The sequence below is a fragment of the Balaenoptera borealis genome (genome assembly GCF_965194805.1).
Source record: "Balaenoptera borealis genome assembly, chromosome: 13".
NCBI lineage: Eukaryota > Metazoa > Chordata > Mammalia > Artiodactyla > Balaenopteridae > Balaenoptera > Balaenoptera borealis.
In genome coordinates, this window is record NC_138870.1 from 3808061 (window position 1) to 3823778 (window position 15718).

At 54.5% G+C, this 15718-nt stretch overlaps 1 protein-coding gene across 1 annotated transcript in view; it reads left to right on the forward strand.

Moving 5' to 3' along the window:
- Window positions 1–15718, forward strand: part of TEAD4 (TEA domain transcription factor 4) — a gene marked incomplete at its 5' end in the record, with an annotated part of 72989 nt that continues 57271 nt past the window's right edge. The window contains 4 exons of the mRNA XM_082351359.1: window positions 1–9; window positions 312–496; window positions 952–1030; window positions 1497–1611. Coding sequence (XP_082207485.1) covers window positions 1–9; window positions 312–496; window positions 952–1030; window positions 1497–1611 — 388 coding nt within the window. The remainder of the gene's footprint in view (window positions 10–311; window positions 497–951; window positions 1031–1496; window positions 1612–15718) is intronic.

The following is a 15718-nucleotide window of genomic DNA, read 5'->3' on the forward strand; positions in this document are numbered from 1 at the left end:
ATGACAGAGGTATGTGATTACACCCTGCATTAAGCCAGTGTGTTCTGAAGACTTCCAAACAGAAGCCCAGTGATACAGCCCAAATGCGATACCGTGACCTCCACAACTGGCACCGCTGTTGTAATCCATCACGAGACTAAACCCACCTGGCGTGTTTCAGACCCAGACTCCCCACTTTCTGGCGATGCTCCTCCACAGACCGAGTCTTCCCAGCCAAATGGCAAGCTCTGAGAGGGCAGGTGCTGAGGCCTTATCCTTCACTATTTTCACAGTGTCCGGTGGGCGCATAACAGATGCGGGATTAGGGTTAGACGCGTCTCCTGCCGCGCCACACGCCCGTCACTTCTGGCATCCTCTCCCCACGTGCGCCGCTCTCCCCGGTGACAGCGTCGCAGGTCAGCGCTGGGCGGAAGGGAACGCCTGAAAGGAACGTGCGGGGAGGGCACGCGTGTGCGCGCGGAGCTCCTGCGTCCTGGGCCCGGGAGCGGGGTCCCCGGTGGGCACCGCAGGGAAGGGAGCAGCTGCCCGCGCGCCGGACGTCCGCCCTCGCCCGTCCTTTCGCGGCCGGCGCGGAGGGAGAGGCGTGCTGGCGGCCGGGCGCGAGGCCAGAGGCCGGCCCGCGGGTCAGGGGGAAGGGTTCCGGCCTCGGCCGAGAGCGGGGGGCTGGCCAGGACCGGCGGGAAGCCGGGCCAGGGGAGGAGGAAGAGAGTCTGGGCCGAGATCAAAGGGGAAGCACGTGTGCGGGGCGGCGGCCGAAGCCGGAGCAGGACGCCGAGGTCGCAGCCTACAGTCCCCGCGGCCGCCCCCCGCCGGCGCCGCCCGCCCCGCGCCCGCGGCCCCTCCCCGCGTCCCAGTCTCCTCCCCGAGGGCTCGGGGCCGGGCCGCCACTCCCTCCAGCTCCCGCCCTCGGCCGCGCGCATCTCATTCCAGCCCTCATTCCTCACATTCCAGGCTTCCTCCTTTCAAACCCCAGGCCGGGGGCGGGGAGGGCCCGCAGCTCCCGGCTCCGCCGTGCGGCCGCGTCCCCCAGGTGAGTGGCCCCGCCGCCGCGCCCCTCTGCCGCTCCCCGGGCGCTCTCTTCTTCCGGCCTTGGACCTGCGCTCCGGGCCCGCCGTCCCCCCCTCTCCCGTCTCCCCTCTCCCACTTCCCTCCCTTCCGCCCTCCTGCGCGCGCTCGGTTCCCCCGGCTCCCTTCCTCTCCCGTTGACTCACCCCGCCAGGAATAGGGATCGCCCGTGCTTTCCCGTCAGTCCCCTTCTGGGAAAACTCCTCCCTCCGCGAGCCCCGCTCCGCCCCGCTCCGCGCACCGGCTACAGCGCGCCGGACCCCGCGCACCGACTACCGCGCACCGACTACCGCGCGCCGGGCGCGGCGAGCTGGGCTCGGGACGGCGCGGGGTCGGCCCCGTCCCGCGACCCGCCTTCCTCCCCGCCCAGCGGATCTGCCCCGGGTCCGGAGCCCGGGTCTCCGCTCGCTGACCCCGCGTCGTCCCTGCAGCGCCCTCGCCGGCCTCCCGGGACCTCAGCGGAGCCGCGGCTGGAAGAGCGGCGCCGGGGCGGACTCCGCGGGACTGGCCCGGCGCGCCCGCCCACCTCCCCGCACCCTGGGACCGGTAAGGCGGCGGTGCGGGAGGAGCTCTCACCCAGGACCGGACTGGGTGGCGAGTCGGGCACGTGGAGGCGCGCGGACCGCAGGGCCGTGGTGGGCGAGAGGGCCGGGGTGGTTGGGGGGGAAGGGGAGCGCGCGGAGCCGAAAGGACCGGAGGCGGAGCCGAGGACGCCGGCGGCAGGAGAGACCCGGCACCCGCGCCTCTTTTCTGCTGGGCGCTTCTCGGGCTCGGAAGGAGAGCCCTGGAGGTGGGTGCCCTGGCGGTTTGCAGTGCCGAGGCTTTGCGAGAGCGGAGGGGACCTCCGCAAAAGGTCCCCGCTCCCCAGGGCTTGAGAAGCTTGGTGCGTTCTACGCTGGGGACCAGCGAGTCTGGGGAGCAGAGCTCCCAGACCCCGAAGCGGATATTTCCCCGGCGGGTGGGCCGACCCGGGACTCGCGCCTCCGTGCACTCGTGTGTCAGGGGGTTCGGGCCAGACCCGGAGGGTAAGTGATGAGTTCACGTGGCGTCTGGCTGTCCTGTCTCCTTAGCTTCGAGTGTATGTGAGGGTGACACCGGCTCACAGATGACTCACCTGGCTTCCAGGAGGCGGATTTGTTTGTGTCGAACGGGAGCGCGTTTCCACTCGCTAAGAGTGCCGTTTTTCTGAGAGCTGAGTGTCCCTGAGGACTTGCGAGATGCCGCGTCTCTCAGTGTGCGTTTTCCCCGCGAGGATGTTGTTCCTGGGCGGGACTGTCCTTGCTCCCTGCCGAAGCGGGGGCAGGAGACAGTGTCCCTGGTGGTGTGTGTACGGGAGTAGTTGGCTGTGGGAGTGTGCGGCCCCCAGGCTCCACTCGCCCTGGACCCGCGGAGCTGGAAGGAAGCTGTCCACACCTGCCTCTTCCAGGCAGCTGTCTTTCTAGGGAGGTCGGTTTTGTTCTGCCTGGGCAGAAAGTTAAGGGAAGTTGAGATTCTTGTCTTTCCGTGACAGTAGTGAGATTTGGGGATGTTTGTGGGGTTGGACCCCCGAGAAAGAGACCGTTTTGAATCTTGAGATTTGTGTAAACAGTGCTTTTATTTTACTTATTTATTTTTAACTTTTAAAAAATTTTATGCAATTTTTAGAGGCAACTTTCCATTTCCAGTTACAACAAAATATGGACTATATTCCCTGTGTTGTACAACACATCCTTGTAGCCTATGGTACACTCAATAGTTTGTACCTCCCCTCCCCCGCCCCTAAATTGCGCCGCCCCCTCCCCACTGGTAACCACCAGTTTGCTCATATCTATATCTGTGAGTCCTCTTCTTTTTTGTTATATTCACTAGTTTTGTTGTTTAAATTCCACATGTAAGTGATATCACACAGTATTTGTCTAGATAGTGCTTTTAAATTTGGCCCCAAGAACAAGGAGGAATCGAACTACTTTCTCCTGGTCCAGCTCTCCTTAGAGCTGCCGGGGCAGTCAAATGGAAGAATCCTCCTCCTTGAAGACTTGCTAGACCAGGAGGCACTGTCCTGAGCATTGCAAAGATGCTTTGGTGCCAGCCTGGGAGGGAAGGCCGCCTCTGATTTGCCGGTTGACCTGTGAGGAGAACCTTGTGGGTATCTCTGTTTCCCCATCTCTTCCTTTCTGCTTTGCTTTCTGTTTTCTCTCCATTGGGGTTTCACCATGTGAAACATTTTAGAGGAGGGAGCTGGGTAGGGCGAGAGCCACGATGCCCAGGAGATTGGCCGCAGTGTGAGATTGACAGCACGTGGTGGGGATGGGTGGGGGGAACGCAGGCCGACCCCTTATCGAGTTCTTTCTTCATTCTCACAGCCAGATGCTGTGGGCATAATGTTTATGGCTTCTTGAAAGGAAGGGACCAGACACTGCCAGGGGGTGGGGACTCGCCGCCCCTCCTCCACGCACCCTGAGGACACAGGTGTGCTGCTGGGGGCCACCTCCCCCCTCACCGGCTCAGGCCGGGTGTGGGTGGGGCTTCGAGGGCGTCTGGTCTAAAGATGGAGTAGAGCGGGTTCAGGTTTGGGGTCACACGTACCAGGGTATAAATCCTGACACTTACTCGCTACCTTTAAGTCTTCAGGCTCGGTTTCCTGATGAGTAATATGGGAGGAGTTCATTAGTATCTATCGGAAAAGTTGGCGGTGAAAATTCAGTGTTTGCAGAGCACCTCGCACCGTGCCTGGCACAGCCAGAGGCGCAGCAGCCAGTGTTTCCTAAGCCTGTTTCAGCATAGAACCCCTTTTTTCCTGGGAACTTCTCTGAACACCCTTTGCTAAACCCTGCCCTGCCATTCATGTTTATTTAGCCAGATGACTTGAGCGTTTGCTGTACGCCGGGCCCTACAGGCTTCTTCCCTCAGACTTAGGAACCAGGGTCGTTAGTGGCCCAGGTGGAGGTGGGAGCCTGGCTTTGTCACCGCAGAGCACAGGGTCTCCCACTCCTATGTTCTAATTACCGTTTTGCCTTGACCCCAGGGTGAACTTGCTGAACATTAGTGAACTCTAATGTCAGCACCTAACTCGCTCATTTTAAAGATGAGGAGCAGCCACTACAGAGAACAGTATGGAGCTTCCTTAAAAAACTGAAAATATATGGTCCAGCAATCCCATTCCTGGCATATATCCAGAGAAAACTGTAATTCGAAATGATACATGTACCCCAGTGCTCATAGCAGCACTATTTACAATAGCCAAGACATGGAAGCAACTTAAATGTCCATTGACAGATGAATGGATAAAGAAGATGTATATATATATATATATATATATATATATATATATATATATATATATACAGTGGAATACTACTCAGCCATAAAAAAAGAATGAAATAATGCCATTTGCAGCAACATGGATAGACCTGGAGATTATCATGCTAAGTGAAGTTAAGTCAGGCAGAGAAAGACAAATACCATATGATATCACTTATATGTGGAATCTAAAAAATGGTACAAAAGAACTTATTTACAAAACAGGAATAGACTCACAGACATAGAAAACAAACTTACGCTTACCAAAGGGGAAGGGGGTGGGGGAGGGATAAATTAGGAGTTTGGGATTAGCAGATATACACTGCTATATATAAAATAGATAAACAACAGGACCTGCTGTATAGCACAGGGAACTATATTCAGTATCTTGTAGTAACCTATAATGGAAGAAAATCTAAAAAAGAATATATATACACACACACACAAAATAACTGAATCACTCTGCTGTACACCTGAAACTAATACAACGTTGTAAATGTCAACTATAGTTCAATAAAAATTTTAAAAATAATAAAAATAAAGATGGGAAACTGAAGCCCTGGTGGGACAGTAGCTTGCTTAAGGTCGCACAGCTGGTGAGTGGCACAGCTGGGACTGGAGTCCACCCTGGTCCATTCTGGTCCATTCTGTCTCCTGCGCCGTCTCCTGCTCTGTGGGTCCCAATGCCCAGACTCCTGGCCACCTTCGTCTAACAGGCGTGGAGGCTGGCGCACTGTGCCTGGGGATGTCTCCCATCTTGTGGCTCAAAGTCGTTGGGGCAGAAATACTCCCCTCCTTCCAGCAGAAAGTGCAGAACCCTGGAATCTGAGAATGACCTCTGGAAGGGGCGGGGCCCTCAAGGGGTCTTTAAAATGCACCCTCCTTTCTCCTCGAGGGTCTGCTGGTGGAGAAGGGTCCCCCTGTGTTTCCAGGTCCCCTGGGATGCAGTGCCACAGCCTCCATGTGCTTCCAGCCTGGTCTTGCACTGGTGACTGTCACAGAGCCATCCCTATCTGAGGCTCCTGTCCCTCTTCCCAGCGGCAGTGGAGGACGTGGTCGCCCCGTGCCTTCCTGCAGCCGATGTCAGGCCCGGGTTGCCTGCCTTCCTTTGCCCCCTGTGACCCTTTGCTGGCAGGAGTTGGGACCACAGCTCCCTTTAAGGCTCTGAAACTGTAGCTGAACAGCTGCTGTCCGGGGGGGCCCCCCCTTCCCCTAGGGTGTGACCAGTTCAGGGGCCCAGGTGGAGGTGGGGCAGGGCTGAGTAGCCAGGCACAGTCTCCAGCTCCTAGGCTCTCATTCCAGCTTTGCCTTGACCGCTTCTGAAATGACAGTTCTTCGCACGCTTTTGGTTTTTCCATGTAGATACTAGGGATATGGGCTTGGAGCCCTCAGCTGGAGCGACTGGCCCTTTGGGAGCATTTCCACCAGAATCCCAGCCCCCAAGGGCCTTGCCCAACCTCCTCCGGCCTTCAATACATCAGGAAGATGGGCCCGGCTCCCTGCAGTGTGGACTGCTGAGGGTGGGCGGGCCCCCATGGGTGGGGACTCGGCTTCCTTTGACCCAAACTTCACACGAACAATAGACTTCAGAGGAGTCACCAGGGGCAGGAAATGGGAGCTGTGCTGAGGCTGGGTGACCCTCGTGGGGGAGGGGATGCATATCCGGCCTGAAGGAAAGGCAGGGTGTTGGGGGCAGTGCAAAGGGCACTGGGGAGGGGCCGGTGACACACAGGGTGGGCCTCTCCTCTGCAGGGGCCCTGTTGACTCAGAGAAGCCTGAGCTGCTGAAGCCCATCCTCTGGCTGAACCCTCTGCTTTGTCCTCTCAGCCGAGGTGTCCCAGTGTCTGCTGGTCTGGCCCACCCCTGCCAGAACTGCGCTCCGTTCCCTCCAGCCCCCGAGATGTTTGCGTGAATCGTCCCGGCCAGGATAAAAGACCGGTCTTGTTCCTCTCCGGCTGATGGCCATCTTGGCGTTGAGCCTTGAGTAATAATAGTTGACTGGGCCGTGGGCAGAGCTCCAGGTGGGGAAGCAGCCGGCCTGGGTCAGCTGGACAACAGAAAGGGATTTTTCTGAGCTACAGTCAGAGCAGGAGGACGACAGGGACAGGCTGGGGGGCAGCTGGCGTCTCCAAGGTGAAGCGCCCTTACCACGCCCTCATCTTTGTCAGGGAAGAGCAGACCTGTGAGAGGGCTAAGGCCAGCCTTGGACGAGGTGCGTTGGACCACACTTAAGTCGCTTTTCCTGAGCTCAGGCGGCCAGATTCTCACAGATCGTGTTTTGGGGACCTGAGAGAAGCTTCTGGGGTCTGGGAAGAGGTGAGGACGGCAGGGTAACAAATGCTGTCCTGGTTCATCTCTTCAAGGGGGCAAGACCGGGGTCCTGAAATGGCCGGCTGGTAAGCTTCTTATCCATCCCTGGCCAAATTCCAGGTCAGATATTTGAACATACAGTCTGTGGGGACATCAGAAATGAAGTCGAGGTAACTAGTAGCCAACATGGGTTCACTCTACCAAGTCGTGGGAAAATCACCTAATTTGGGTTCAAGAGAATTGAGTGTGTTCTGGCTGATGGCAGCAGTAAGATGGATTTGTAGCCGGTGGAAAGACCACTCTGGGTACTGAGCTCACGTCACCCTGGGGTGAGGTCCCTAGTGATATATGTCACATCTTTTTTGGCTTTGTCCTCTATCAGTTCTGTACATGTTTAGGATAACAAGCCTATTGGATGACAGAACCAGGATTCAAAATCATTTCAATTGACTAGAATGCTGAGATTAAGCAGAACCCTGAAATTAAAATAAATTTTCAGTTAAGATTAATACATGCTCATTATAGAACACCAGGAAAATAAAGAAATATATAAAGGAGAAAATAAAATGGTACATAGTGCCACAACTCAGGGATGAGTACCGTTAATATTTTGGTATATGTCCCTCCAAACTTGTGTTCATGCAAGTCTATATATTTTAACATAATTGCAATTATACTCTATTCTGTTTTTTTTAACTACTCTATACTATAGAGTGAGTATATAAATTATTGAAAACCGTAATTTTAAGGATCTGAATAATATTACATCATATGACAATACCTTATTTAACTGTGCTGTACTGGACTTTTAAAAAAAATTGTTCTCAATTTTTAGCCATTCAAAATAACTTGACATCTAGCAATATTAAACATGTCTTCTTATCTCAAGATGAAACCTAAAAAGTTTACGTGTAAAATCCTGCATTTAAGTTCAGAATATCAATTATATAGAATAGGAACTTGCTGTCCATTCTTGGGGGGGAAAAAAAAACTTGGTGTTTCTGGTTGATGAAGGAAGGGGAAGGGAAATGAGCATTTATTAAGTGCCCACTGGATGCCAGGCGTTATTCTAAACATCTCTCTCGACATCTCTCTTTTAATCTTCACAGCAGCCCTGTGAGATGGGGTTTGTTATTATTTTTTTAACCTCTCCTTTACAGAGGAGGAAGAAGCTACATGGAGATGAATGGTGGGTTGGAGTTTGTACCCGGGTCCACCACGCGCTTCCCTGTGGGCCCTGTGGTGTGCGGAGCCTGCGTCAGAAAGGCTTGAGTCCAGTGCAGTGCTCCGGCCACACTGGGAGCCTCCTCTGGTTTTGGAGGGTGGACACACCGGACCTAGGAAGTACTGAGCTTCGAGCATCTCAGCCGAGTTTGGAGCCGGGGTGGGTGCTGGCATTTCTCTCCCAGGAGGCAGCCCTCCTTGCAGGAAAAACAGATCCATCCGTCATTTCAGGAGGCAGGACCAGGTGGAACTACACAGAATTTCTGTTTCTGCGCAGAACTGGTTAGGGATGCTTCGCCGGACGTCTCTGCGCTGGATGGGAGGTGGGATCAGATGACCTCTGGGGCCTCTGCCTCCCCCTTATGGTCCTGGCCTCAGTTTCTCCACATGTGGCAGGTGGGGACCCCACTAGGCGAGGAGGGAGGTGTTTTCCCACTTTGACCCTCGGGGAGATCCATCCTGCCGGAGGTGAGGCTGAGAGATGTGGGGGAAGGAGCAGTGTCCCAGCGGGTGGAAGATGCAGCACGGGGAGGTGTGGGCGGCATTGCTTGGCCCGCATCACCCTTGTGCAAGCTGAGTGGACGGGCGTCAGGGTCAGGGGAAGATGCCCCGGCGTCGGGTAGCGGCTGCGAGTACGGACTCCAGAGCCGATGCTGTCCGCTGGGAATGTGAAATTGAACGTGAGCTGGGAGCCACGTTTAAGAGGCGAAAAGAAACTAGTCAAATGAATTTTTTTTTTTTTTTTAGTTTTTTTTTTTAACATCTTTATTGGAGTATAATTGCTTTACAATGGTGTGTTAGTTTCTGCTTTATAACAAAGTGAATCAGTTATACATATACATATGTCCCCATATCTCTTCCCTCTTGCAAAATGAATTTTTTTTTAACTTTTTATTTTACATTGGAGTATAGTTGATTAACAATGTTGTGATAGTTTCAGGTGTACAGCACAGTGATTCAGTTATGCATTTTCCCATTAGGTTGTTAACATAATATTGAGCAGAGTTCCCTGTGCTATACAGTAGGTCCTTGTTGGTTATCCATTTTAAATATAGCCGTGTGTACGTGTCAATCCCAAACTCCCTAACTGTCCCTTCCCCCTACCCTTCCCTAGTGAAATGAATTTTAATAATATTTTCTATTAAACTACAGTGTCTAAAATATTATCGCTTAACGTGTAATCAATAGTAAAACAATATTAATGAGATAGTTTACATTGTTTTTCATAAAAAGGGTTGGGATCCAGCCCGTGTTTTAACTCAACGGCACGTCTCTGTTGCACCGGCCACGCTTCAAGTGCCCACTAGCCGTGGCCAGTGTTTGGACAGTAGAGGTTCACAGCCAGCCTGCCTGCCTGGGTTTGAAGCCCCTACCTGCTGCTCTTCAGCTATGTGGCCTTGGGCAAGTTTCCAGGCTGCAGTGTGTCTTATTTTCCCCTTTATTTTTTATTTGGCCGAGCCACGCGGTTTGCGGGATCTTAGTTCCTGACCAGGGATCCAACCCACGCCCCCTGCAGTGGAAGCGTGGAGTCCTAACCACTGGACCGCCAGGGAAGTCGCTTATTTTCCCCTCTTATTAATGGGGGCAATACTAATAACAGTGCCAACCCCATACAGTTGATGTGAAGATTAAATTAGGCAATATCTGTAAAGTGCTTGGTTTCTTTGCCTGGCACATATTAAACACTGTATAAGTGTTTATCAGGTAAATGACCTATAACTGGTCCTTAACCCCTGGAGAGGCAGTGCTGTGCTTGGGAAAGTCCAGCCACAGAGGGGCCCCGTGGCCCCTGGGGGTCCCTGCCGGCGCCTGTAGTTCTACAGAGTGAAATGGATTCAGATCAGATGGGCTGATCGGTTGTTGCTGCACAGAGGGCCACCTCCTGGGAGAGAAATACCAGCCCCCGATGATGGGACAGGGTCCTGTCTCTCAACAGGTGTGTCCTGAGCCTCTGTCTCCTCGGGGCTCGGAGCTGTGCTTCGTGGCAAGGAGGAAGAAAAGCGTCCTGGAAAATCGCGTGACCTCGTGTTGACTTGGAGGTTTGAGTGCTTCCGACACCCCCCGCGGAGCTCCGTCAGCCGCAGCAGCGCCAGCTCTCCTTGGCATCAGCCCCCTCTGCTTGCACCTGCCCTCAGTGGTCACAGAGCACCCACGGTGTGCCCGGTGTGTGCCAGGTGCAGCAGGGGTCACGTGGCAAGTGCTCAAGGAGCGTGCGATCTAGCAGGGGAGACGGACTGAGTAGCGAACGCTGAGAGCCTGCGGGGTGCAAGAAGGGCTAATGAGAAGCACAGACAAAGAACTTCCCTGGCGGTCCAGGGGTTAGGGCTCCGTGCTTCCACTGTGGGGGGCACGGGATCCATCCCTGGTTGGGGAACTAAGATCCCCGTGCTGCACGGTGCGGCCACAAAAGAAAGAAAGAAAGAAAGAAAGAAAGAAGGAAAGAAGAAGCAGCAGCAGCAGCACAGGCAAGTGTGGAGGGGATGCCTGGTAAAGAGGATTCATCCTGAAGGGGCTGGGAGCAGTCAGGGAAGGCTTCATGGAAGAAGAGGCACTTGAGCTGGCTTTGAAGGATGTTAGGTTTTTGACAGCTGAGTGTGTACATGTGTAAGAGGGGCAGAGAGAAGGAGAGAGGGAGGAAGGAAGAGGGCAGGAGAAATATCTGTGAGAAGAGAGAAAAAGTAGTGATTTCAGGGCTGTGGGCATGAAATGACTAGAGGAGGGACTTTATGAACACGGTCAATTTTCCGGGCACTCTGGGTAGAATAAGGAGGACTTGTTAAAAGTTTCGTTTTAAATTTACATGCAGCCGAGTTTACTCCTTGTGATGGGTAGTCCTATGAGCTTTGACAGATGCACGGAGTTGGGTGGTCGCCACCATGGTCAGGGTCCACAACCGACCATCTCCCCAGACGGTTCCTCAATGCTGCAGTCCCTTCGCCCCATGCCCACCCTGCCCTCCGCGATCTGTTCTCACTGCTGTGGTCTTGCCTTTTCTAGAACGTCAGGTGAAAGCATACAGTGTGTAGCTTTGGGCTCTGCTGACTTCACTCAGCAGAATGCCCCCTTCGACCAGGTGGTGTGTGGGTCAGAAGTTAGTTCCCTTTCATTGCTGAGTCATAAGGACCCCGTTATAGGGAATTTTCTGGCGGTCCAGTGGTTAGGACTCCAAGCTTCCACGTCAGGGGGCACAGATTCCTGGTTGGGGAACTGAGATCCTGCATGCCATGTGATGTGGCCCCAAAATAAAAAATACAAAATAAAGTAAGGACCCCGTTATATGGCGTCCCACAGTGTGCTTGGCCGTTTGCTGGTTGAAGGACTTTGGGGTGGTTTCCAGACCTTGATGATTTTGTAAAGCTGCTGTCGTCACTGGTGTGCAGGTTTTTGTGCAAACACAGGTCTCCATTTCTCTTGGATAAATACCTAGGAGTGGGATTGCTGGGTCACATGGTACGTGTATGTTTAAAGCTTTAAGAAACTGCCAAACTGTTTTCCCACGTGTACCGTTTGGCATTTCTCCCGGCAGAGCGTCAGAGTTCCATCACTTGGTATCTTCAGCAGCACCTGGTGTTGTCAGGTTTCTTTCTGTTTTGTTTGTGCCATCCGCGTAGGTGTGTAGTAGAATCTCCCTGAGGTTTTAATTTGCATTTCCTTGATGGCTACCATGTGGAACATCCTTTCGGGTGCTTATTTGCCATTCATACAACTTCTTTGGTGAGATGTATGTCCAAATCCTTTGCCTATTTTTTTCATTTGATTGTTTTGTTATGAGAGTTCTTTAATATTCTGGATACAAGTCCCCTGTCAGACGTGTGATTTACAAATTTTGGGGAAATTCACTTAAGGAGAAAATCTCCAAAAGAAGATGCTGGGTGTGGGGTAAGAGTTTGGTGTCCTAAGCCTTGGCCTTTCTTCAGGGCAAAGGTGGGACCGGGTTGAGGTGGGAGATGGGGGTCCCCTAGAGAAAGATCTACGGAAAAGAGGAGGGGACCGGGTCTTCCGTGAGGTCCCGCTCCTGGCGCAGCAGCTGCTTCAGAACAGGAGGCCCCGGTGGTGTCTTGCTGGCCAGGCCCATCGAGAGCAACGAATGCTTGTGCACAGCCTGGGTATCAGCTGCTTATGTGGCCTTGTTTCCAAACTGGGTGACCGTGCATTCTGGAATTGGAGGCGGCCGGAGTGAGGGCTGGGCGGGTTTATGGCTGGTGCAGAGGGCAATCAGTGGGGTGGGTTTCTGGGTCAGGGTGGGTCTTCCCTGGTGTGACCTCAGCCTAGGGTCTGAGGGCCCTGGGCCATTGGAATTTCTATCCCGGTGCAGGCAGGGTGGCTCTGAGACCGAAGGACATTCCTATGAAAAGGACCCAGGGTGGGGTGGGTGCTGCCTCTTGGTTAACCTCCGTCCAGCCTGTCCCTCGCCTGTGTCCTGGGGGCCGTGGCGCTGCCAGATGCAGGGGTCTTCGTTCCCTCCTGGGCAGGCCTTTCCCAGAGATGATTAGAGAGCGGGCAGAGCTGAGGATGGGGCTTGCGAACTGCTCTCTGGGGCTCCCCCTGAGCCCTCGCCCCGCCGTGGCTCCCTGATGCCCTGGGCCCCGGAGGGCTCCTTCTCCCTGGCGGGGGGGTGGGGCTTGAGCTGCAGGGGCACCGGTGCGGGCACAGCCCCAGTCCTGGCACATGGGCACGGTCCTGCACTCTGTGGCGCAGCAGTGTAGGGGAGGCCCAGCTTGCTCAGGCCCTGCCTGGGGATTCGCCGTGTGAGGAGTTTCCAGGACTCCGGGTCCTTGATCTCTTGTGAGATCTGGATTCCACAGGACAGGCCCGCCCAGAGGGAGCCCAGCTGGTTGGTGCAGTCCCTTGGCCTCCAGTACTTTTGTGACTTTTGCTTTATTTTAGAATCCTGGGAAGGGCCCAGAGGAGAAATAAATGCAAGTCTTACTCCGCCCATCTTTTTTTTTTTTTTTTTCCAGCTTCCCCAAATGTATATTTATCTTTATTTATTTATTTTTGGCTGCCCTGTGCGGCTTGTGAGATCTTAGTTCCCCGACTAGGAATCTAGGAATCGAACCCGGGCCCTTGGCAGTGAGAGCGCCAAGTCCTAACCACTGGACTGCCAGGGAACTCCCTACTTTATTATTATTATTATTATTATTTTTTTTTTTTAAAGATAGTAGTCATCTTTTCTTTTTAAAATTTATTTATTTATTTATTTATCTTTGGCTGTGTTGGGTCTTCGTTTCTGTGCGAGGGCTTTCTCTAGTTGTGGCAAGTGGGGGCCACTCTTCATCGCGGTGCACAGGCCTCTCACTATCGCGGCCTCTCTTGTTGCGGAGCACAGGCTCCAGACGCGCAGGCTCAGTAGTTGTGGCTCACGGGCCTAGTTGCTCCGCGGCATGTGGGATCTTCCCAGACCAGGACTCGAACCCGTGTCCCCTGCATTGGCAGGCGGACTCTCAACCACTGCACCACCAGGGAAGCCCTATTATTATTTTTTAAATGTATTTTATTGGAGTGTAGTTGATTTACAATGTTGTGTTAATTTCTGCTGTACAGCAAAGTGATTCAGTTATACATATATACAGTCTTCTCCACCTCTTTTTAAAGTCAGTAGCCTTTGTTGTTATTATTACTTTGAGCGGTTTTGGGTTTACATAAAAGTTGAGCAGAAATTACACAGAATACCCTCCCTCCTCCCTGCTTTCTGCTTATTAACACCTTGCCCTGTGTGGCATATTTGTTACCTTGATGGGCCAGGATTGATATGTTATTAACTAAAGTCCACAGTTTATATTAGGGTCCGCTGTGTGTGTGGTGTGTTCTGTGGGTTTGGACACACGTCTCGTCGCATGTAATGGTGGCATTACAGCCCCAGACGGAGTGGCTTCACTGCCCTGGAGCTCCTGTGTCCCACCTGCTCATCCCTCCACTGATCTTCTGTTGTCCCCATGGTGTCACCTTCTCCAAATGCTGTGTGGTCTTTGTCCTAGTCTGCAGCCTTTCCAGGTGTGGCTTCAGATGGGCCTCACTTAGGGATATGCCTCTAAGTTTCCTCCAAGTTTTCCCCTGACTTGATAGCTCATTTCTTTTTCATCGTGAATGATCTTCCACTTTCCCCACCTTTTCTCTTTGTAAGTGGGGATACCGAGGTCCGGAGAGGGAAAGTGTCCCCACGAATCATGGCAAGGCTGAACGTGGGACCTGATTTCTCCTCCTTGTGAGATCAGAGGGGCTTCTGTGCTGCTCCATCAGGGCCCCTTTCGTGGCCCCAGTGGGTGGGGCAGAGGTGGAGGGCCTTGGACATGCCCTTCCTGGATGCCTTAGGGCTAGGCCCACAGACACCCACAGCCCTGGCCCTGGGAGGATGGCTGGCGGCAGAGCTGACGGGGATGGGGTGCTGGAGCCCCACCCTCATTAACACCGCCACCCCTCTGGGGTGGGTGTCTGAGGGATGGGCTAGGGGCCCGTATCTGCTCAGGAATCTTATCTCCCTCTATTTCTCTGAGTGTCTCTGAGGCACTCTGCCCCTCCCTGCTGACCCGTCCCTCTGGCCTGCTTCCCTCTCCACCTATTTCCTCCTTTCTGTGCCCCTCACTCGTCCTGCTCCTCAGCTCCCCGCTGTCCAGGGGAGAATGCCCCTCACCGTCCTTTTCCCCCCCTCATCCCCCCCATCCCGCCATCACCCCTCCGTCACCCCGCCATCACCCCTCCGTCACCCCACCATCACCCCTCCGTCACCCCGCCATCACCCCTCTGTCACCCCACCACCACCCCTCTGTCACCCCGCCATCACCCCTCCATCACCCCTCCATCACCCCTCCGTCACCCCACCATCACCCCTCCGTCACCCCTCCATCACCCCTCCGTCACCCCTCCGTCACCCCGCCGTCACCCCACCATCACCCCTCCGTCACCCCTCCGTCACCCCTCCGTCACCCCGCCGTCACCCCGCCATCACCCCTCTGTCACCCCTCCATCATCACCCCGCCGGGAGCCGACCTCTGTGCCGGCCAGGATTGATCCCGATCCTCAGGATAGGCCTGTGAGGAGGAGAGATGTTGTCCCCTCTGCAGCGTATCTTCAAGGACACAGCCCCAGAGAGGCGAGTGGCCCGCCCGGTGTGAGTGCCAGTGTGAGGCCCAGCCAGGCCTCTGGCGCCGGGCTCCACAGTGCCACGCCCCCGGCTGCCCCGGCTCTCCATGGCTTTGGTTCCGACAGGCGCTCACACGGGGAAGGACTGTGGGACCCCCTCCTTTTGCCTTCTTCCCTTTCACCCCCTCCCCATCCTGTCCTGTCGAGAAGCGAGGTATGATCAACGTCCCCACTGAAAGGGGCGGGAGGGACGCGCTGCTGCCCTCCAGGGCTTTGCCTGTTTCATCCCACTGGTCCTCCATCATCGCTCCGCAAGGGGTGTCTGGTCCCAGTTTGAGGGATGAGGAAACAGGAGCTTCGGGAGGTGAATGCGTAGCTGCTCAGAGGCAGACGTTAACCCAGGTCCTGGGACTTCCCTGGTGGTCCAGTGGTTAAGACTCCGCGCTCCCAGTGCAGGGGGCCTGAGTTCGATCCCTGGTCAGGGAAGTAGATCCCGATTGCCGCAACTAAAGATCCCGCGTGCTGCAACTACTGAGCCCACGTGCTGCAACGAAGACCCGGGGCAGCCAGATAAATAAATATTTAAACAAACAAACAAACAACAAAACCCAGGTCCTGTGACCCTGAAATTCTTCACGATAGACCAGACAGCCTGACGCCCAGCTTTCCCAGAGCTGCGTGCCTTTGGAGAGGAAGGGGCGCTGCCTGGCGTGAAGGACGGTGGGGCTTTTGGGCCTCATGACCTCAGGTTCTGGGTGGT